This window comes from Panthera onca, chromosome C1 (assembly GCF_046562875.1).
Source record: "Panthera onca isolate mPanOnc1 chromosome C1, mPanOnc1 haplotype 2, whole genome shotgun sequence".
NCBI lineage: Eukaryota > Metazoa > Chordata > Mammalia > Carnivora > Felidae > Panthera > Panthera onca.
Window position 1 is genome coordinate 212,492,881 of NC_138346.1, and position 21,120 is coordinate 212,514,000.

At 54.1% G+C, this 21,120-nt stretch overlaps 2 protein-coding genes across 9 annotated transcripts in view; both read right to left on the reverse strand.

Annotated features, from left to right (window-relative positions):
- VPS13D (vacuolar protein sorting 13 homolog D) overlaps nt 1-2,124 on the reverse strand; it is a 257,776-nt gene extending 255,652 nt beyond the window's left edge. For all 8 annotated transcript variants that reach the window (XM_078452393.2, XM_078452389.2, XM_078452388.2 and 5 more), the window contains exon 1: nt 2,003-2,124. The gene's annotated coding sequence lies outside the window, so the exon portion shown is untranslated. The remainder of the gene's footprint in view (nt 1-2,002) is intronic.
- Nucleotides 2,125-5,230: 3,106 nt separating this feature from the next.
- TNFRSF1B (TNF receptor superfamily member 1B) overlaps nt 5,231-21,120 on the reverse strand; it is a 36,113-nt gene continuing 20,223 nt past the window's right edge. The window contains exons 7-10 of the mRNA XM_060623522.3: nt 20,783-20,860; nt 19,794-19,828; nt 13,530-13,737; nt 5,231-10,827 (exon numbers count right to left, since the gene is read on the reverse strand). Of these exons, the coding sequence (XP_060479505.2) occupies nt 10,547-10,827; nt 13,530-13,737; nt 19,794-19,828; nt 20,783-20,860 (602 nt within the window). The 3' untranslated portion in view covers nt 5,231-10,546. The remainder of the gene's footprint in view (nt 10,828-13,529; nt 13,738-19,793; nt 19,829-20,782; nt 20,861-21,120) is intronic.

Sequence of the window (21,120 nt, forward strand, 5' to 3'; positions counted from 1 at the left end):
AGCCCACCATGCTGGACACTCCAGGTTTGCTACGACATGTGTCCTACTTGGAACCAGCCCTTTCAGGATCCTTTCCAGGCACTCTGCCCCACCCCCCCGGTGATTCATCTTGGTGCCAAAAGATACACTTATCCCAAATGAAAGGCCACCACCCGACAAAATCCCAACACACAAGGCCCCGTAAGAGTTAACTCAACCTCCAGGAAAGACTGAATTTATTTGTCAACAGTGTCTTGCTCTTCCAGCAAGATTAATTTCTATTTGCCATCAACGACAGTGAAAATAAATCAGAAGCTAAAGAGCATCTGATGAAATGCTAGTTTCTTTCCAGAGATTTTTTTTTTTAAGCCGTATTTTGTGTAAAACTAAGAATTTGCTAGAGATCACTGGATACCTGTATTTAAAGAAGAGGTTACAAGAACAAATTCTTTAAAATAAGAAATGTGTACCAGTCTGGTAAAAAAACAAAAAAAAAACAAAAACAAAAAAAAACAAAAAACAAAAAAAAACCATTTATTTATTATATCTTTAAACAAGTGAATCTGTGAAAACAAAATGTGAACCTGACTAATCTATGTACTATGTAGACTCCAACAGGCAAGGTGCCAAAATCAGAGTATTCTTTATTTCTGAAGTTACTGCCATTGACCCCTAAAATGCTAACAAACTCTCTCTGAAGTGCCAAATACAAATGCTCTCCCAGCAGAGGGAATCAGGCCCTACTCTACCCCCGCCGCCCCCCACCCCTCCGCAAGGTGGGAAAATGCAAAACACAGATTACCAAAAAGATGGGGCGAGAAGCATCGTAAACGCCCTGGTCAGTAAATTAAGACTCAAGCCAGAAAGCATCTATCGGCTCTGCTAAGCATCTAGACCAGGCTGGAAGCCACTTCAAGGATTTCCTTAAGGAATCCGGTGTCGGGAAGGGCCCCCAGACTGGCTAGAATCCCAAAGTGTTTACACGCTCGGGTCCACCAGGGCTTCCAGGCAGCCGCCCGGCACTAACTCCCACCTGACCTCCCCTAATCGGTGAGGCAGGTGCCACTGGGGATCAGGGCTCAGCCCACAGGCGGACAGACAGCCGGGAGTGACCTTGAGCCAGGCCCCTCCCTCGAGGGGCGGCCAAAGCCGGGAGTAGGACTGGCAAAGGGACCAGGACGCTCCTCACCAGCCGGCCGGGCCTGAGTGCCACGGAAGCCGGGGTGCTATGAGAAAGAAGACAAGAGGGGGCAGCTGCCAGGCCCCGGGGCCCCCAGGAATGGGGCCGCCCGTGAAGGCGAGGGGCCCATAGCCCTTCTTCCACCCCGTGGGCTCCAGGGGACAGAGACCCCACCTCCCAGATAAAGCGCGGAGGCGACGGCGCCCAGAGCCTGGGGTCCCGCCCCTGGGAGGAGGGATTCAGTCGGGGTGTGACCCCGAGGAGCGGGGGTAAAGACTGGCTAGAGGCCTGACGTCCCCATCCCAGAGCGCGACCCCAGAAGGCTGGTGGGTGGCCAAAACACTCTGGAGAACTGACCCGCGCCCCGTTCCCGGGCGTGACATACGGGGGCCCGCGCACGGGGGGCCCGCATGGGGACCGCCGCTCAGGCGGAGAGACGCGGGCTGACACCGCCCCCAATCCCAGGGCACCAGGCTACCGGGACCCCGGGAAGGGTGCCGGGTCCGGCGGGGGCTCGGACTCCCGGGACGAGGACGCCGGGGTCCCGGGAAGCTCGGGCAGCCCCAAGCCCGTCTGACCCTGGGGTGCCCGCGGTGGCTGGGACGCAGGTGTCCCCGAGAAGGCGGCGGGCTCGGGGCCGTCGGGAGCGCGGACGCCCCAGGGCCCCCGGAGGAGCTCAGGCGGCGGGAGGGCCGGACGCCGGGCTCCCCGGGCTCCCAGCGGCGCGCTCCCCGCTAGCGGGCCCCGGCCCCAGGTCCGAAGCTGAGCCGGGGCGGCCGACAGCGGGCCCACGCCCGCCTGCAGTCCCGGGCCCTGCCCGCCGCCCCCCGCCCCGGCCAGTACCTGTCGGTGTCCCGGGCCGCCCGCCCTGCCCGGCACTGCGCGGCGCTTCCTCTCCCGGCTCCTCAATGGCGCTGGCCGGCGGCGCTCCGGCCCGCCCCGACCCGACCAATCGAGCGGGCGACGCGCCGGCGCCTGGCCAGCCGAGCGCCGAGTCATCGAGGAGGCGCCCCCTGGCGCCGGGGCGGCCGCTGGCGGATGGGCTGCTGGAGCTGGAGAAGGGCCCAATGAGCCCCGTCTTACAAGGGGGAAACTGAGTCCCAGGGGAGGACACGGCCACCAATTCGTCCGGCTGCGACAGTGTGGGAACGCAGGATTCTTCCTCCTACAACGCCCTGCCTTCCACTGGCCCATCCACAGCGGGTGCTCCACTCAGCAGCCACAGGGGTCTGCTAAAACATAATTCAGAATAAGCCACTTCCTTGCTTAAAACGGCTCCCCCCCCCCCCTATACTTGAATTAAAATCGAACTCCTGGGGCGCCTGGATGGCTCAGTTGGTTGAGCATCCGGCTTCTGCTCAGGTCGTGATCTTCCGGTTCATGGGTTCCCCACTTCGGGCTCCAGCCTGACAGCTGGGAGGCTGGGATTCTGTGTCTCCCTCTTTCTCTGCCCCTCTGGGCTCGCGCGCTCTCTTCGTCTCAAAAATAAATAAACATTAAAAAAAAGTTTGTTTGTTTGTTTGTTTGTTTGTTTGTTTTTTAAATAAAATCCATCCCCTTACAGAGCCAACACCAATCTCCTACTGGATTTGGTCCATTCCTATTTCTGCCACTGTTTCCCTGGCTCACTCAGACCCCGGCAGCGTTCAATTCCTGCCTCAGGACCTTTGCATTTGCGATTCTCTCTACTTAGGATGCTTCTCCCTTAGATCCAAACTGTCCAGTAGAAATATTATGCAAGCCACACATACAAGCCACGTCACATTTTTTCTAATTTACTAGTTGGTACATTTTTTAAAAAGGAAAAGGTGAAAATAATAACGTATTTCATTTGATTCAATATGTCCAAAATATGATCATCTCAGCCTGTAGCCAACAGAAAAGTGAATTAATGAGATACTTTATGGATTTTGTATAGTAAGTCTTTGAAATTTGGTATGTGTTTCACACTTCCGGCACATCTCAATACAAACCAGCCACAGTTCAAGTGCTTGATAACTTTATGTGGCTGATGATTACAGAACAACTTTGGATAGTCCTAGAGCCAGTTCCTTCTTGCTTCAAACATTACACCTCAGAGAGGATTTTTCCCGGCTGCCCTATCTAAAGTTCCCTCCAACCATTACCCTGTTGTACTTTCTTCATAGAACTTAATGCTATTTGCAATTACCTTATTTGTCTATCTTTTGGTTGTTACCTTTCTTCACCCTAAAAGTTCCCCCCAAAACGGTGATTTTTATCTTTTTCACAGATGCCTCTTCAGCACCTAGACTTTGCCTTGCACAGAAAAGACTCATTTAAAGATGCTGTAAACGGGGGCGCCTGGATGGCTCAGTTAGTTAAGCATCAACTGCTTGGGACATGATCTCGTGGTTTACGAGTTTGAGCCCTGCATGGAGGTCTGTACTGATGGTGCTGAGCCTGCCTGGGATTCTCTCTCTCTCTCTCTCTCTCTCTCTCTCTCTCTCTCTCTGCCCCTCCCCTGCACACACGTGCATACTCCATCTCTCTCTCAAAATAAATAAATAAACTTTAAAAAAATAAGGTAAACTGCTACAAGTGAATGAAGGACTAAGTCAACAAATCAGACTTCATCTTGCACATCGTCTTGCATTAGCACCAGAAAGACAGGAAGAAGACCTCAGGCTCATAAAAAGCCAAAAGCTGCAGGAAGCAGGATGGCAATGAGTGTATTTACCATAATAATTATCAGCCCTCATAATGCTAAGCTAATTAAGGTGACCGTGGGCTGAAATTCCTCTGATGTGGGACCAACAGATCAGAGTCTCAACTCTGGGTCACCTCAGCAGCTGAGGTTTGGGTGTAAAACCTCAGACTCCACAGATGAAAGGCGGGAGGGAAGCAGCCCATTCATTAGAGCTGAAGGATCTCAGAGTCCAGACCTTCTAGCACAGAACCACTTGGCTGTCCCGGGGAGTTTATTAAAAATGCAGAGGGGCGGGGCGCCTGGGTGGCTCGGTTGGTTAAGCGTCCGACTTCGGCTCAGGTCATGATCTCACGGTCCATGAGTTCGAGCCCCGCGTCGGGCTCTGTGCTGACCGCTCAGAGCCTGGAGCCTGCTTCAGATTCTGTGTCTCCCTCTCTCTCTGCCTGTCCCCTGTTCATGCTCTGTCTCTGTCTCAAAAATAAATAAACGTTAAAAAAAAAAATTTAAAAAAAAAATAATTAAAAAATAAAAAATAAATAAAAATGCAGAGGGGCACCTGGGTGACTCAGTCGGTTGAGCATCTGACCCTTGATTTCAGCTAGGGTCGTGATCTCAGGGTCATGGGATCAAGGCCCACATCAGGCTCCACACTGAGCACGCAGCCTGCTTAAGATTCTCTCTCTCCCTCTCCCTCTGCCCCTCTCCCCTGCTCTCTCAAAAAATAAAAATAAAAATAATAAAATAAAATAAAATAAATAAAATAAAATGAATACATTTTTAATCCAGATCCCAGGACACCCATTTGTTCAACTAGTATTACAGACAGTCTTTGTGCCCTCAATTTGTAATCAGTCTGAAGGTGCGTTTATCAAACAGCAATCTTCCTACTAAATATTTACTCACAAGAGAAATGAAATCACATGTACAAGCAAAGACATACAAGAATGTTCACAGTGGCTTTATTCATAACAGTCAAAACCTATTTTGACTATTAGTGAAATGATCAAAATGCCCATCAAAAGGAGAATGGATAAACAGGTTGTCCTGTACCCATATGACAGATTACTACCCAGCAATAAAAAGGAACAAACTGTTAATACAGACAGTATCTTGGAGGAAACTCGGAAGCATTAGCTTCATGTAAAAAGCCAGACCACAAAAGACCACATACTATGATTCCATTTGTATGATATTCCAAAAAGGACCAAACTACGATGGCACAAGCAGATCAATGGGTGCTAGGGGCCAGGACTGGAGGAGGGAGATGACCTAAGAAGAGACCCAAGGTCGGGGGCACCTGGCTGGCTCAGTCTGTAGAGGATGTGACTCTTGATCTCAGGGTCATGAGTTCGAGCCATATGTGAGGTATAGAGATTACTTTAAAAATTTTTTTTAATTTAAAAAAAGAAAAAAAGAAGGGGTACAAGGGAACTTTATGGGGTGATGGAACTTCTGTATCTTGACCGTTGTGGTGGTCACAAGGCTGTATACAGTTGTCACAATTCACTGAAGTGCACACCTAGAATTGCTAAATTGTGTTTTCTGTCAATCATTCCTCCATAAAAGTGATACTTTAAAAATCTCCGCCCTCATGGGGGCGGGGAGGGGAGGGGCCTGGGTAGCTCAGTCGGTTGAGCATCAGACTTCGACTGAGGTCAAGATCTCCCACTCATGGGCTCTGTGCTGACAGCTCATATTCTATAAACATGCTTTGCACGGAGTCTTCAAATGTCGGTGCTCTGTGTTGGGATGCAGTTCACACATCTCAGTTTGGACCGGCCGCACTCAGGTGCCCGATACCCGCACACGCCTAGTGGCTACCGAATGTGACCGTGCAGGCACAGACTGTCTTGTGAAGATACAGACAGCCCTGTGGGAAGTACAAGAACAGAGCGCAGCTCAGGGCAGCCCCCTCATCTTACAGGTGGAGATTCTGAGCTCCAGAGAGGGACAGTGGCTGCTTTAGGTTCACACTGCCGGTCCTCGGTGACGTTGGGACACAATCCAGGGACTCCTCACTGTTAGCTGTGCCCCAAGCAGCCTCTCAGCTCAATTTCCCAGCTTTCCGGATGCTGCCCTGCTCACTGGTTTTTGACTATGGAGCTCCAGGCAGGACAGGGCAGTCCCAGGAGAGAGAGACTGAGAGAGAGAGAGAGAGAGAGAGAGAGAACTTGCCCTTTAAACCCAGGCCTCAGTTGACTTTCTGGTGAAATTCTAAGGAGGCGGTTCTCAGGAGCCTCCCACAGGGAACAGGCTGTCCTCCCAACTTGACTCTAGATAAAAATCAAACCTCCGGCCCCCACCCCTGGGTGCCCTCCTCTGCACAGCAGGGATAATGGGTACTCTGCCTATCTCCTGGGGCAGTTGTGGAGATAAAGTAACTGAAGCTCAGTTGCCCAAGTTGCAGACCAGACAATTTAAGGAACTCCTCACACTCCAGGGGCGCCTGGGTGGCTCAGTCCATCCAGCGTGTGACTTGGGCTCAGGTCGTGATCTCCTGACTTGAGCCCTGAGTCAAGCTCCCTGCTGTCAACTCAGAGCCAGCTTTGGGTCCTCTGTCCCCCCCTCTCTCTGCCCCTCCCCCACTTGCACTCTCTCTCAGAAATAAAGAAAACGTTAAAAAAAGAAAGAAAGGAAAAAAAAGGAACTTCTCACACTCCCTGGACTCCTCCCACACGCCAAAACATAAAACCCTACATCCTTTCTGTGGCTTCTGAAGCCACCCCCACGACCTCATGTCCTGCCCTACCCCGAGTCCCAAGGCTGTGCTGCCCTCCCTTCAGCGAGGCCTCTGCTCAAACACCAGCTCCTCGGAGAAGCCTTCCTCAACCCACCCCACAGGCTAGCTTCTCAGCACTTACTGTCACCTGGCGTGGCCTACATGTATTTCTTCACATAGCCCTTCCTAGCGTGTGAGCTCTGGACAAGGACCCTGGCTGCCCTGGACTCGTGATCCCCAGCACCTACACACACACACACACACACACACACACACAAATAGCAAGTGGCATGTATTGAGCACTTACAATGTGCCTGGCATAGTTCTAAGCATTTTACAGATAGTAACTCAAATAATTCCAAACTCGGAGGGAAGCACTGTATTAATCCTATTTTACAGATAAGGGTGAGGCACAGAGAAGTGAATTAATCTCCCTCCGGTCACACAGGAACTGGTCACACCTGGGCACCTGGGTTTGGACTTCTGGGCTGGTGCATCAGAGTGCCCGATAGCAACGACGACTGCATGAAGATTAGACGGAGGAGGACCGCGGTCACCCCCTACTCGCCCCCCGCCCCCCACGCCAGCCCTGCCTTAGCAAAACCACTCACCCCATCACGGTTAAAAAAGAAAAAGAGGGGGCACCTGGGTGGCGCAGTGAGTGTCTGACTTTGACTCAGGTTGTGATCTCACGGGTCCTGGGTTCGAGCCCCACCATCGGGCTCTCTGCTGTGAGTCTGTCCGCACAGAGCTGGCTTCGGATCCTCTGTCCCCCTCTCTCTGCCCCTCCCCCATTAGCTCTTTCTCAAAAAAAAAAAAAAAAGAAAAGAAAAGAAAGAAGAGGCAGGAGGGGCTGCCCTCAGTTACTCCAAATTTATACCCTCTGCTATTGTGATTTATAATAAGAAATATATATTTGGTCTTCGTCCTCTGTTTCTGGCCTCACAGCCCCTCAAACACTTAAAATTTCCTAAGTGGGGAGAGGGGCTGGAGGTTCAATCCGTCACCAATGGCCAATGCCTTCATCAATCATGCCCACGTAACAAGGCCTCCACAAAGACCTAAAGGGCGGGGTTCAGACAGCCTCCATGTTGGTGAACACATGAAGGGGTAGGGGCGGGGGGGCACACACCCAGGGGGACCAGAAGCTCTAGCCCATCCCCCCGTAAAGCTCGCCCTCTGCAACTCTCCCATCTTTATGTTCCAGAGTCTTTGCAATAAACCGGGAATCGAGTAAGTAATCTGGTCTCCTGAGTCCGGTGGGCCACTCTAGCAAATAAATGGAAATCCAGGAGGGGGTCACGGGAACCTCTGACACACGGCCCATCGGTCAGAAGCACAGGTGGCCACCTGGACCTGTGACTGGTGTCCGAAGTGGTCGCGGGCTTGTGGGACTGAGCCCTTACCCTGTGGGACCCTGTGCCTCCAGAAGGCAGTCCGTTCTGTAGGACACCTCGAGGTGCCTGCTGAGAAGCGGGGGGTTCCCTGGTGGTGTGGACGCCGTGGACCCTCATTTGTGAATGTGCCGTGTCTGCTCTCTCACTTCAGCAGCACAATTGAGTGGTTGTGACCGAAACCGTAAGAGCCCCCAAGTGGAAAATATTTACCACGTGGACTTTGCCGAGCCTGCTCTAGGGTAGGGTAGGGTAGAGGGCGGGGCTGCGGGAGGAGAGGCCTCCCAGGAAATCACCAAGAAAGAAGAGGGTAGTGCTGAGGGAGTGACAGTGGCCCAGGAAAAAGGGTGAGTGATCTAGAGGTCGGATTAAGGAATTCAAGGGCCTGGGTCTCCCTCCCCTCCTGGCCTTTCCAAGTGCCTGCAACCTCCTCCCCACCCTTTGTTCTGGCTCACACCTCAGAAACAGATCAAAGGTCACCTCCAGAACCCTCCTGTGGCGGTTCTCTGAGCTGCACCTCCCCTGTCCCCAAGCTCATCTGAGCACCCTGTGGCGGGCCTCACAGATGTCACCACACTGGGGCCTCCTGGAGGCCAGAAACTTACTCCCTTAATTGAACAGGGGGGCTGCGTGTGGACAAGAAGATCTGCAACGACCCCAGTTAACCCCAAGAGCAGGCTAAGGACACTGAGGCGACAGGGCATGTGATGAGGGCATATTCAGAGGCCAGCTGAGTGATTCGGAGCTTGAGAGAGCAGCCAGGCTCTCAGCAAGGACAGCTATGCGTCTGGGGGTGCTTCTCAGGTCCTGTCAGCGCAGTGACCAAGGCAACGTCTCCCCCTACGCGCTGGTGGCAGGCAAGTAGGACCACGGACAAACCCCAGCTCAGACCCGAAGCCAGAGCCAGGAGTCAATGCGTAACAAACAAAAGGTTTATTTCCAAGCAGGAACGCTGTCCAGTATACGGTGCAAACTCTTGTCTTGGGATCCACACAAGCCTGGGAACTGAGGTCACATGCAGAGAGGTCTCCTTGCAATTCAGAGCTTCCCCAGGAAATGGCAGTGAGGCCTGAGGCCCTCCCAGGATGGTCCACCAGGGGGCAGACACGCTCCATTGCCACACGGCGTCCAATGTGGGCAGAGACCCTGGCCAGTCCAGGCAGTAGAATATCCTGACTCTAGAGGAATCTGGATTTTCTGGGAAGCTGTTACTTTCTCTGGATGGTAATGACTGGACTCTCCTACCTTCCAAAAGTTCAGCTGCCAAGTTCAAGTCCAGTGGAATTTTTCAACAAGGGATCCAAGTCCCTGGGCCCCAACTGGCTTCTCCAGGAGTCCCGTCTTCCTTCCAGAATCCAGTCAAGGCCACACATGTCCACGCTCTGCGGGGCTCTGGGGCATGTGTCTGGGGGGAAGTGGACTGACTTTTTAATGGAAAAGAATCCTTTGACAAAATTGTTGGCTTGAGCTGCTTCAGGCAGGACATTCAACCCAACAACATGGTTACACAGATCAACAGCACATGACACAGACAGACAGACAGACATATACACACACAAAACTGGCTCTCAGCGTCCCACATCCACTTGAGATCATGGCAGGCACAATACCCAAGTGGCCCCGTGGGTTTCCCTGGGGCCTGGGACTCCAGGAACAGTGAAGGGGGTAAGGGGAGGAGAAGTACCTCCCAGGGAGGCAGAGGAAGGCCCAGGCTGAGGTAGGAGGAGAGAGACGGCTGCGGGGAGCCTCAGTCATCTCTGGTTCCTGAAATTCCCTGATAGGAGGTGTGGCCTTGCACCGGAGCTATAGGTAAGTCGGGAGTGAAGGTCAAAAGCAGAGAACAGCAAAGTCTCGAGTTCGGCTTTGTCGTTTTGCGGGCTTGTTTGCATGCGTGGTGGGTTTTTGTTTTGTTCTTTAATTGCCCCATGTTTCGGTTAGAGGTCTGCCATTTTGTCCAAGCTATGATACTCGTGCAGGTTGCTGGGCTGGGCCCTCAGGGTGTCTCATTTTCACACCATTGTTCAAGAGGCGAAGCTGCCAGGAATAGATTTGGAGGTGGTGCAAGGTAACTGGGGGACCCCTGTCCCCATCAGGGGTGGCCGCCCCCTCCTGAATAGAACCATCTGATCGATGACATCCCCCTCCCCCGCCCCCGCTGGGAGCACCCTGCAGTCTCAGCATTTCGGGCTAAAGCACTGCCCCTTCTCCGTGGATGACTCACACAGAGTCCCTCTTCCCCAGGATGCTGGGGCCTCCCAGGAAACCAGAGCTGGGAAGCGTCCAAGGATAAAAAACAAAATAAGGGCTCCAGAAGCCCAATTCACAGGACCAGCCGGAGGACAGCTCTCAGAGAGGCAGGCGCCGGCCCCAGGCTGCCCAGCACGTGCATGTCAACCAGCCTTCTAGAAGGAAGCACACCATGCAGGACGGGTTTTCCACGATTCTCCCTGCCTCACCCTCTGCCAGCAGGTGAGAGGAAGGCTGAGGCTGCGAAGGCCACTAAAGGAATTTGGCCCAGAAAGAGCCAGAGTCCTGGGGGGTGGGGGCCCAGAAGGACCAGGGAACAGCCACCTCGGCCGTGACACAACTCATGCCAGCCAGTCTGGCTAACTGGGCTTCATCCCAGCATCAGGCACACCAAGGGGCAGGGGCTTCTCCTCTGGGTTCTCCAGCAGAGTCTCCGGGGCCCCTGGCTGAGACTGAAAAGGGCATTCTTCCTTGGAGAAGGGGACCTGCTCGTCATTTGGGGAGCCGGAGGAGTTGGCATCCACGTCCCCCATCGTGTAGCTGGCCTGGGAGGCGCACTGAGAGCCATGGTCGGAGGCGCTGCACACATTCACGATGCATGTGACGTTGACCTGGGTCCCATGGCTGCCAGAGGAATGCTCTGTTGAACACAAGATGGGGGAGGGCAGCGAGTCAGGGGTCTGCAGGGGGATGTCTTCGCAGTCTGTCCCCTGCCCAAGAGACAGATTAAGACAAGAGGGTCAAGAGCACCGGGCGAAGGGCCTAGAGGCCACGTGATCTTGGGCAACTCAACCTTCATCGCCTGCATTTCCAGTGTCCTCATCTGCCAAGTAATTCCCAGCCCAACTCACCCTGTAGGTGGGAGGAGCCAGTTCACAAAGCAGGGGAAGGTGCTCCAGGAACAAAACATGCCCCCACAGAGATTCAGAGAGGTGAGCAGGGGCAGGAAGTACACGGGACAGAACAGTGATCAAGCGACCAGGGTGAGTTACTTTCCCGTAAGTGCGGGAAGCCTCCACAGTCCTGACCAAACCAACTCTGGAAAGGCGACAGCCTTCTGTCATTGGCCCCTTATCTGTGTAACATGAAAAAAACATCAAAGGGTTTGGAAATTGCTCCTTTGTGGAGAGGAAACACTAAGCCTGATAGTGTCTTTTGCCCCAAATCTTTCTCCTCCGTGTAGGCCTGCCTCTGTGATTTCCTAAATCTGGGATTCCAGAATGCGGTAGGGGTGGTTTGTCCTCACCACTGAGGCCAGGATATCTGCCTACTTTCCGGCCCACCTGCTCGCCCAGCCCTGGGGGCATCTGAGTTTCCCAGCTAGTTGGTGAGGGACTGAATGCTGGATAAGCTGAGAGGGGACACGGGATAACCCCTCCAAGAGTGAGAGCTGTCCCTGTTTTTCCTGCAGGGACCTGCCAAGTCCCCAAACACGTGTGCTGTCTGGGGTGCGTGGGGAGGGCCGGACGGACATTCGCTTCCAACTCCAGGGAAGCCTGGAAGGAGGATGGGGCCAGCGAGCTGCTCTGTTCAGAACAGCCCCAGACAGGCCAGGGGAGGGAGGGCTGAACTCATGGGGCCTCAAGGAAATTTCCACCCTGAGCCTCCATAGCACCCAAATGTCACCCAGTCACCGTGGCCTTTGCACATGGTGAATGAGACATTGCAGGGGTGGATGGGGGACTACAAGGGGGCACAGCCACACGTTCCACAGGAGAGAGAGGTGACTGGGTGGGAGGAGAGAAGGGGAGAGTGCGGGTGACACCAGAGAGTCGGGTAGGGAACAGAGAAGTGGCAGGGTGTAGGAGGGGTGGGCAGACTCCCTCTCTCTCTGCCCCGCCCCCCAAAAATAAATAAATAAACATTAAAAAGGAGGAGGAGGAGAAGGAGGAGGAGGAGGAGGAGGAGGAGGAGGAGGAGGAGGAGAAGGAGGAGGAGGAGGAGGAGGAGAAGGAGGAGGAGGAGGAGGAGAAGGAGGAGGAGGAGGAAGAGAAGGAGGAGGAGGAGGAGGAGGAGGAGGAAGAAGAGGTGGGCAGACATGGTCAAGGGGCCAGGATGACTGCAGGAGAGGTGTCACCAGGAAATCAGAAAGATGAAACCAAGAGTTGGACAAAGACCAGGGGTTTGTATTTGGAGTTCCGTTCCCTCATTCAACAAGAGTTTAGGACCACGGGCTATGTCTCTTCCTTGGGGAGCTCTCGGGCTGGGTGGGGGCGCTGACGAGACATCGCACTGGTGAGGGGAACACGGCGGTGGGGGCGCCTCCGTGCAGGGGGCAGCCGGGGCAGGAGCGGTCCTGATGGAGGGAGCTGTCCCACAATCAGGTAGGAAGAGATGTTGCAGCCCTGCCAAGGGGATGCTGGGCTCATCTCCAGATGAGGAAACTGAGGCAGGGTTAAGGAGCCTGTTCGGATCCTCACGGCACCGGAGCGGTCAGGAGGGCATCCGGGAAGGACCCGAGCGCACTGTCATTCCTTGACCTCCCGCCAGCCAGGGCGAGAAGGACAGACGCAGGCCAGTGGGCTTTGCCTGTCGCTACAAAATACACCAAGGAAGCCCCAGGCTTTCTGGACCCCTGTCACAGACCGGGTCCAGGGCAAAATGTATCCTGTGTAAATGGGGCCTGGGCTTCTCCAGCACCCATGAGGTCTCCACAGTCCTGACGCTTCAGGTCCAAAGGACTGGGCAATGGCCCACAGTGAGTGGAGCCCTAAAGACACCATTTATTCATCCAGAGTTCCACCCCAGGGCTCTGGAGCCTGGAAGCCCAGGGGGTATTCCTGGCTCTTCCATATACTAGCTGTGTGGCCTTGAACAAGCTCTTCAACCTCTCTGGGCCTCAGTTTCCCCATCTATAAAATATAATAGGTCTGAATATAACACTATAATACTACATGTCATCTAATAATATATACTACGCGATAAGCAGTATACAATATGTAATAATTGTGCGAAAATATGATATCAATATATAATATTATGTTACATATTTATGTATTATAATACCAGGCAGGGAAACTCCCTTCCTGGCTATCGGGGACTCGAAGAATAAGCTGGGATTGTCTAGAAGGGAGGGTGCTCCTGGTAGAAGAACTCACGTGGGCAGAGGTGGGAGAGATTTGGCAGGTTCAGAGAAACGAGAGAGCTTTGTGGCCCAGCGCTGCATCTGACGGGGAGAAGAGGCTGGGGGGGCGAGCCCAGGCTAGTCGCACAGTCATTCCAATGCCCTGCTAGGAGCTCAGGCCTTGCCCTACGGGGGAGGCCCAGGAGGGGCCGGCTAAGCCAGAAACCAGGAAGAGCCACGACGCGGGGGGTGAAGCCACATGGGCTCCCCCATCCTACCTGAGTTGCTGGAGCTGGCCCAGGCCTCCCCAGACCCGGCGGCCTTCTCCGTGCCTGGTGCGGGCAGCCGGGTCCCGGTGGGCGCCCTCCCGTCTGCGGTGCTGCCTGAGCTCTCCAGGGAGCTGCTGCTGGAGCTGGGCGCTGTGGTCAGCAGGTGCTGCTGCTCGGGGCCGGGGGCACTTCGGGCCTTGTCAGCAGGCAGGTGAGGCTGGACAGGCAGGAGAGGAGCGAGAGCAGTCAGCCCATCAGCCGGCTCGTCTTCCTCTCCCTGCTCACACCCGTGCACCCTTCTGCACCCCCGTGGCCTCAGCACCCTCACAGTTTACACAGCGCTTCTGCCCACACCTGCACCTGCTTTCCACACACGGCGCTTTCGCTTTCGGGATGCGGGATTCTGCGTCATTTCTGTGATTAGCATTTGGCTGCTCTGTTGGAGCGGGAGCCCTAAGAGGGTGGGACTACTCACCAAACAGTCCTGGAGGTGGGGCAAGATTTCCATCCTCATTTCGCATAAGGAAACAGAGGCCCAGAGGAGAGTGACTTTCCTAAGGTCACCCCAACAGCACAGGGTGATGTGGTCCAGCCTGGCGGCCAAGAGCACGGAACCACACCCACGTGGGTACAAAATCACGACTCCACCACTTATTAGCTGTGTGCCCTTGGACAAGTTACTTAACCTTTCTGTGCCTCCTTTCTTTCATATATCAAAGGGGAGTTATAAGCCGACCTCCCAGGGCTGTCAGGAAGATTCAATGGCTGGATATTTGTAAGGTGCTCAGGACAGGGCCTGTTACACCGTAAAGCTCCACACAAGGGTTTGTTAAATCAGGCGGGGGGTGGGGGGTGGGGGTAAACTAGTACCATGAGTCAAATCTGGCCTGCTACAGTTTTTGTACAGACAGCCTGTGAGCCAAGAAGGGTTTTTACATTTTTTAAATGATTGAAAAAAGTGTTCAAAGAATGATATTTTGTGACACGCAAAATTACGTGCCCTTTACGTTTTAGCGCCCATAAATGCAACTGTATTGCAATACGGCCACTCTCGTTGGTTGATGGACAAATCTGTGGCGGCTTCCTTGCTACCACGCCAGGTTTCAGTAGCTGTAACAGAGCCCATACGACCAAAAAGCCTAAAATATTTACTGTCTGGCCCTTCACGGAAAACGTTCGCTGGCCCTTGTATTCAATCCATCATTCCAGAGTAGACAGCCCTTTTATTTAGAGCCCTGGGCCACGCTGGGTCAGGAACCCTTTCCAGATTCTATTCCCCAAGCCTGCTCTGTGACTAACTCCTAATATCTTTTCCCCACAGAAGAACATAACTAACACCGACAATAATAATAAGGTATTAGCTGATATCTGCTATTCAATGCCAAGCACTGAGCCGAAGTCCTTCTAAAACACTATATTGATACTTCTAACAGCCCAGTGTTTGCAGATGTAGCAACTGAGAACCAGACATGTTGAGTTATTTGCCTGAGGTCACACAATTAGGACATGGTAAGGTGGACTAAAACCCTTGACAGCTTTCCCGGGTGTCTGGGTTTTCAAGGTCTGGAGGCCCAAGACAAGGTGCCAGTTTCCACGTATTCCTGCTTGGGGAGCACCCAGAAACTCCACTCAGAGCCTGTCACCTGCCTACACCAACTGAATAGGCACCCAAGCCTTTGCCTCGGGGTCCCGGGTGATTGCTAGATCCCAGGAAGAAAGGAGACAGAAGGGGCCACGTTCTCACTTGCTGCCCTTGGCCCCTGGACCAGTGCAGGATGAGAGGGTCCCGGGGGGAATGAGGACCAAAGCAAGGGAAGGGCTGGTGGGACATGGCCTAGTAAGGTAAGAGGGAAGGCCTTTGCCATAGGGGTGGAGGCATGTCGGGTCCCACTCCCCAGGAAAGGCTGACACCCCTTGGCCTCCAATCCCAAGCGCTCTCTGAGCAGTCCACTCTCTGGCCAATCACTATGGCCACCCAGCCCCTGTCCCGCCCACCAAGGCCACGGCCTCTCCCACAGCTGAGCCTGCTTCTGTCATCAGGACAGAAGGATCCTCTTTGCAAGCTGTCCCTTGAGGCCACAGAGTCCTAGAGAGGGTGGGTCCCTGGCTCAGTATCACAGCCGGTCTGGGCTGTGGTGGAGGTGGAATGAGCCCAGATCCGTGTAGCAGTGATGCCGGCTTCCCACTGCGTCCTGCCTCCCTGGTTCACGGCCCCGGGCTTTGCAGGGATGGAGGGCATCTCAAGTTCAGGCTGAACCTTTGCCCAGGTGGTCTGATCTAGGCTACTGGACTGCACTCCTACCCTTGCTCTGCGCTTGGACAGGCAGGGGAAGGAGGGACAAGAGGGGCACCCAAATGGCATTCCTTAAAACCCCAAAGAAGGGGCTTTTGGGAGCCAGTCTCCTGCTGCTCTACTTGTGGCTGGGGCTGGGCAGAGCAGGAACCCCCAAAGGTCACGATCTGCCTCCTTCTCCCAAAGCCACAAGTTGCAAAGTTCAGGCAGGCTCTGAGTGGGGCAGATGCATCCTTGAGTCCTGTTCCTTGGACTGGGACCCCAGTGAGGGGCAGTATGGAGGAAGCTCACTCAAAAACCAGGATTCCAGCCCACTAGCCTCCAGCACGCCCAGCCCCCAACACGGCCAGAGGCAGAGACTCTCGTAGAGCCACCAGCCAGGTCCTTCCACGTCTGCCTGTGTGTGTGTGTGTGCTCACGAGGCTCACACCTCTGTATGCACAGGTGTGGGGGGGGGAGGTAAAACATCCCACACACTTGTCTGTGTGTGTAGGAGCACGTGTGAGGGCACGTGCTGGGGGTAGTGAAGAGAGGCTTGTGTCTCTGGCCACTCTCATTAGCTGTGTGACTTAGGGAAAGTCACTTAACTTCTCTGAGCCCAAATCTTATTTCCCAAATAAAAACCGGGGCAATAATCATGCTGTCTGGGTGTCAGCACAGCTGTGAGACTAAGCAATGCATGAGCACACACGCTCGGCACCTCCCAGGTGCTCACTCTCGTTGTTAAACATGAGCCCACGTGTGAGTGTGTCCGTGGGAGTGACTGACTGTGGGTGAGCTCACATACGTGGGTATGCTGGCCTTGTCCAAAGGGAGGCCACCGTCCGGCCATGCGTTGGAGTCACTTCCGCAGCAGGAGGGGTGGGAGGCGCTGGGTCTCCCCCCTCCCAACCCCAGCGGCCCAGGTCTGGAGCATGACCCGGTGGCCTCTCAGCGGGGGCTTCTGCCCACCAGCTGAGTGGGCGCAGGCTAAGCATGACAGGGGCAGGGGCGGGAGCCTGGGCACTGGAGGGCACCTAGGAAGACGCCCACCCTGTGAGCTCAGGCCCTGATGGGAGATAAGGGCAAAGCCTGCAGATTCAGACTGGGTCTCGAACCCGGGCTATGCCCCTTACCTAGTGGTCTAAGCTTAACACGGGTAGCTGACCCTCACTCGGTCTCAGGGTCCTCATCTGCACAATGGAACTGGTTCTATGCTTGCCTCACAGGAGTGCGTGAGGGTTCGGTGGCAGGGGACAGGCAAAAGGCCTGGCATGGGGCTCAGGAGCAGCGGGCTCACACGCTTCCTCCCAGCTGCACACTCAGCAAGCTCCTGGCAGCTTGAGACCGGCCATGGTGGGAGCAAACACCGCAAATTCGAGCTCGGGTTTTTGGGTTCTTTTGGTTTTTTTTCCTGCCCAGAGAGCCGATTACCAGCACACCACTGGGCGCGATACTCAACCACACTCTACAGATAATTGAGCTACACTCAGTGAACACGAAACTCCGTGAACGGAAAGGGGAAGTTAGAGGCTGCTGGGGCCACACCCGAGACATCCTCAGCGCACTGAGTATTGGGAAACCCTGGGTGGGGAGACAGAATGTGGTAGCAAGGCTGCTGGGTGTGCTGGCTCTCAGTGCCACCCGGCAGCAGCTGTCAGCATCGCTGAACTGAAGCCAGAGAAAAAGGAAGGAGTGGCATTTGCACGCTGGAGGAAGGAGAAACGGTTTGAACCTCCAAACCAGAACGTGCATCTGCTGAAATACTGCAGGGCAGGTCAAAGAGCACTGGGCCAGGGGTCCAGAGATACACTGCTGTATGGCCTGGGACAAGCCGCTTTCCCTCTCTGCACCTCTTCTCTTGCCCGAGGGGAGATCAGTCTCTAGTCCCTACCAAGTCCAACTCCCTGTGTAAACCCTGGGCACTGGGCCACCAAGGGCTGAGCTTCTTCCCTGGCACAGCAGTTCTCCATCAGGGGCAAGTCTGTCCTTCCTCCAGGGACATTTTGCAGTATCTGGAGGCATTTTCGGTTGCTGGTCCTGAGAAACGGTGCTCCCGGCATCTGGTGGGGGGGCCGGTGATCTTGCCAAACAGCCTCCAATGCAGGGTGACAGCCCCCCGTGACAAACAATGATCTGGCCCCAGATATCAAAATTGCTGAAGTCAAGAAACCTTGCCCAAGCAGGACAGGGGACATGGAGGGAGTGCCTCAGACTCTGTTTCCCCATCTGTAAAGTGGGTAAAAATTCTGCCCTGCCTACCAGGCACGGGGTTGCAGCAAACACTGTGTCCTAGCTCACCCTGCACCCATTTCCAAGTCCTGTCCCTCCCCTCCTCCACCACAGAGGCTGGGAAAGCAAAGCTCCCCCTTTTCTAGCCCCCCCTTGCAACTAAGGGTGGTCCCCACGACACCACTCTGGCCAATGAGAGGGAAGGAGAAGCCCACTCAGGGCTATCAGTGTCTGATTTCCTGATAAAAGGCACCATCAATGGCCTGGCCACTCTCTTTCCTGTCTTTTTCCTGCCTCAAACCTGGAGGCCATATGCAAAGTGGGGCCCACTATCTTATGATATAAGGCCACAAGCAAGAGAACAAAGGCCAACAGGCTGAAGGTGGCGGAGCCTGGGGTCCTGCCGACTTCACAGGATGCAACCCAACTGTTCCAGCAGCTGTCAGCCCCCCCCCCGACTCTGGGATGCAAGAAAAGCCCCTTTGCTTTAAGTCATCCTTAAGTTTTCGGTCACTTTCAGGCAAAGGCCTTCCTGATAAGAAACTGATGAACTACTGTGTCAGTGGTCTGTCTCTAACAAAAGTCCCTCACGCACCCTAATTTATAAAAAAAAGAAAGAAAGAAAGAAAGAAAGAAAGAAAAGAAAAAGAAAGAAAGGAAGGAAGGAAGGAAGAGAAAGAAAGAAAGAAAGAAAGAAAGAAAGAAAGAAAGAAAGAAAGAAAGAAAGAAAGAAAGAATCGGGGCACCTGGGTGGCTCAGTCAGTTAAGAGTCTGACTTCCGCTCAGGTCACGATCTCACGGTCCGTGAGTTCGAGCCCCGCGTCGGGCTCTGGGCTGATGGCTCAGAGCCTGGAGCCTGCTTCAGATTCTGTGTCTCCCTTTCTCTCTGCCCCTCCCCTGTTCACACTCAGTCTCTCTCCCTCAAAAATAATTAAACATTAAAAAAATTTTTTAACTGGGGCACCTGTGTGGCTCAGTTGGTTAAGCATCCAACTTCCACTCAGATCATGATCTCACAGTTCGGGAGTTCAGGCCCCACATCGGGCTCTCTGCTGACAGCTCAGAGCCTGGAGCCTGCTTCTGATTCTCTGTGTGTGTCTCTCTGTCTCTCTGTCTCTCTCTCTCTCTCTCTCTCTCCCCCTCCCCCACTCACACTCTGTCTCTGTGTCAAAAATAAATAAACGTGAAAAAACATTTTTTTAAAAAGGATCAAAGGTGAGCTGCTTTGATCGAAGCGGAGAGCAGGGCCCAGGGTCTGGGACCCAAACTCCCGCCTCTACCTCAACCCCAGAGACGACGCCGGGCCCTCTTTGGAAAACCAGGGTACCCCAGCGCGGCTCCACGGGGAAGCGCTCTGTGAAGGTCACGGACAGCCTGCCAACTGTTGCCGCTGAGCGAATGGCACTGCCCTGCAGGCTGGGCTGAGCAGACATTGTTTCCTTCTGACGGCGAGGACACGGAGTCATGCGCCATTTCACATCTGCCCGCCGTCACACTATGCGTCCGTGACCACGTGCCTGCCGCTGACACCGCCAGCGCCCTGTGCTCTGATGGTACCCTTCACACTCGCAGCCTCTTTGAGCCCACGGAGGGCTGCCTAACCCCCAGGGACAGACACCGGCTGGCCCTTCCTCGGCCTCCCAGGGCTGCGCACCCCGGACACCAGACAGACCAACCCCCAGAATGCACCAGTGCCCGTGGGCACGACTCGGCCCACCAGTAAGGAGACTGGCGAGGAGGAGGAGGGGGAGGGCAGAGGGGGTACTCACCACTTTGGCTTCTCCTTGTAGACAGAAGGGCTTCTCTGCAAAGAAGAGAGAGGCGACAAGTCAGGGAACATGGCTTCCTCAGGCCACACCTGATCTAACTAGGAGGGCAGCATGGGGCCCAAGCGGAACCAGCCAGAGCAGGCCCGGCCCTGGGGGCTATGCACGGTTGCCCTCCCCAACTCCCCAGACGGCCCGACCGTGTCCCACCCCCTCCGCCACGCTCAACGATTCTCCGGCGTCCCCCTATGTGCTCACACCGTGCCTTCTCCTCAGCGTGCCTTTTCTTTCCTACACACGTCTGCCTGTGGAGATCTGACTCAGCTCAGATGCCACCTGCTCCAGAAGGCCTGACTCCCCCGGGATTTCCAGACACAATCCTAGACTCCCACCCCCTCGGACAGCTCTGTGGCATCTTGCCTTCTTTAAAGGTTTTTTTTTTTTTTTTTAATTTTTTTAAAGTTTATTTTTGAGAGACAGGGAGGTAGGGAGAACACAAGCCGGGGAGGGGCAGAGACAGAGGGAGACAGAGGATCCAGAGACGGGCTCTGCACTGTCAGCACAGGGCCTGATGAAGGGCTCGAACTCACAAACCATGAGATCGTGACCCGAGCCAAAGTCGGACGCTAAACCGACTGAGCCACCCAGGTGCCCCGCATCTTGCCTCTTTAGTAGGTAAGTTAGTGGCACTGCCTTCTACCCCAGGCTCTGAGCTCCTACAGAACAGGGGCTGCCCTGTCCAGCTGTCTGACCCACAAAGCTATGCCCAGCACTGGACTGACCGGAGGGACCCCAGAAAAGCTTCCTAAACAAACGGATGAATGAATGAATGAATGAATAAATGAATGTGTCCTGAACAAATGTTTGAATGAATGAATTATGAATCTGTCCTGAACAAATGGATGAATGAATGAATGAATGAATGTGTCCTGAAGAAACAGATGAATGAATGAAAGAACGAATGCATGAAAGAAAAAGGAATGAAAACTTACTTTTTTTCTGGGTCATAATGACACATTTCACCAGCCCTATGATCACCAGACCCAAGGTTGTCACAGCCACAATCAGTCCTAGAAGGACAAAAAAAAAAGCTCCAAACAACTGCAGAAAGCAAACTCAAACATACCAGGGAGCCAGGCAGCTAAATCAGTGACCAAACATGCCTGGGATGTCACAGGAGGGGCAAGCCCTGTCCAGAGACTCTCAAATTTAATCACAAGACAAATAACCAAAAAATCTGACCAAACAAGACATGTCTATTGGCCACATCCAGCCCCAGGGTCACCATTTTGAGACCTCTGGCCTTGAGGTAGTCCTAATCCCAGAAGGG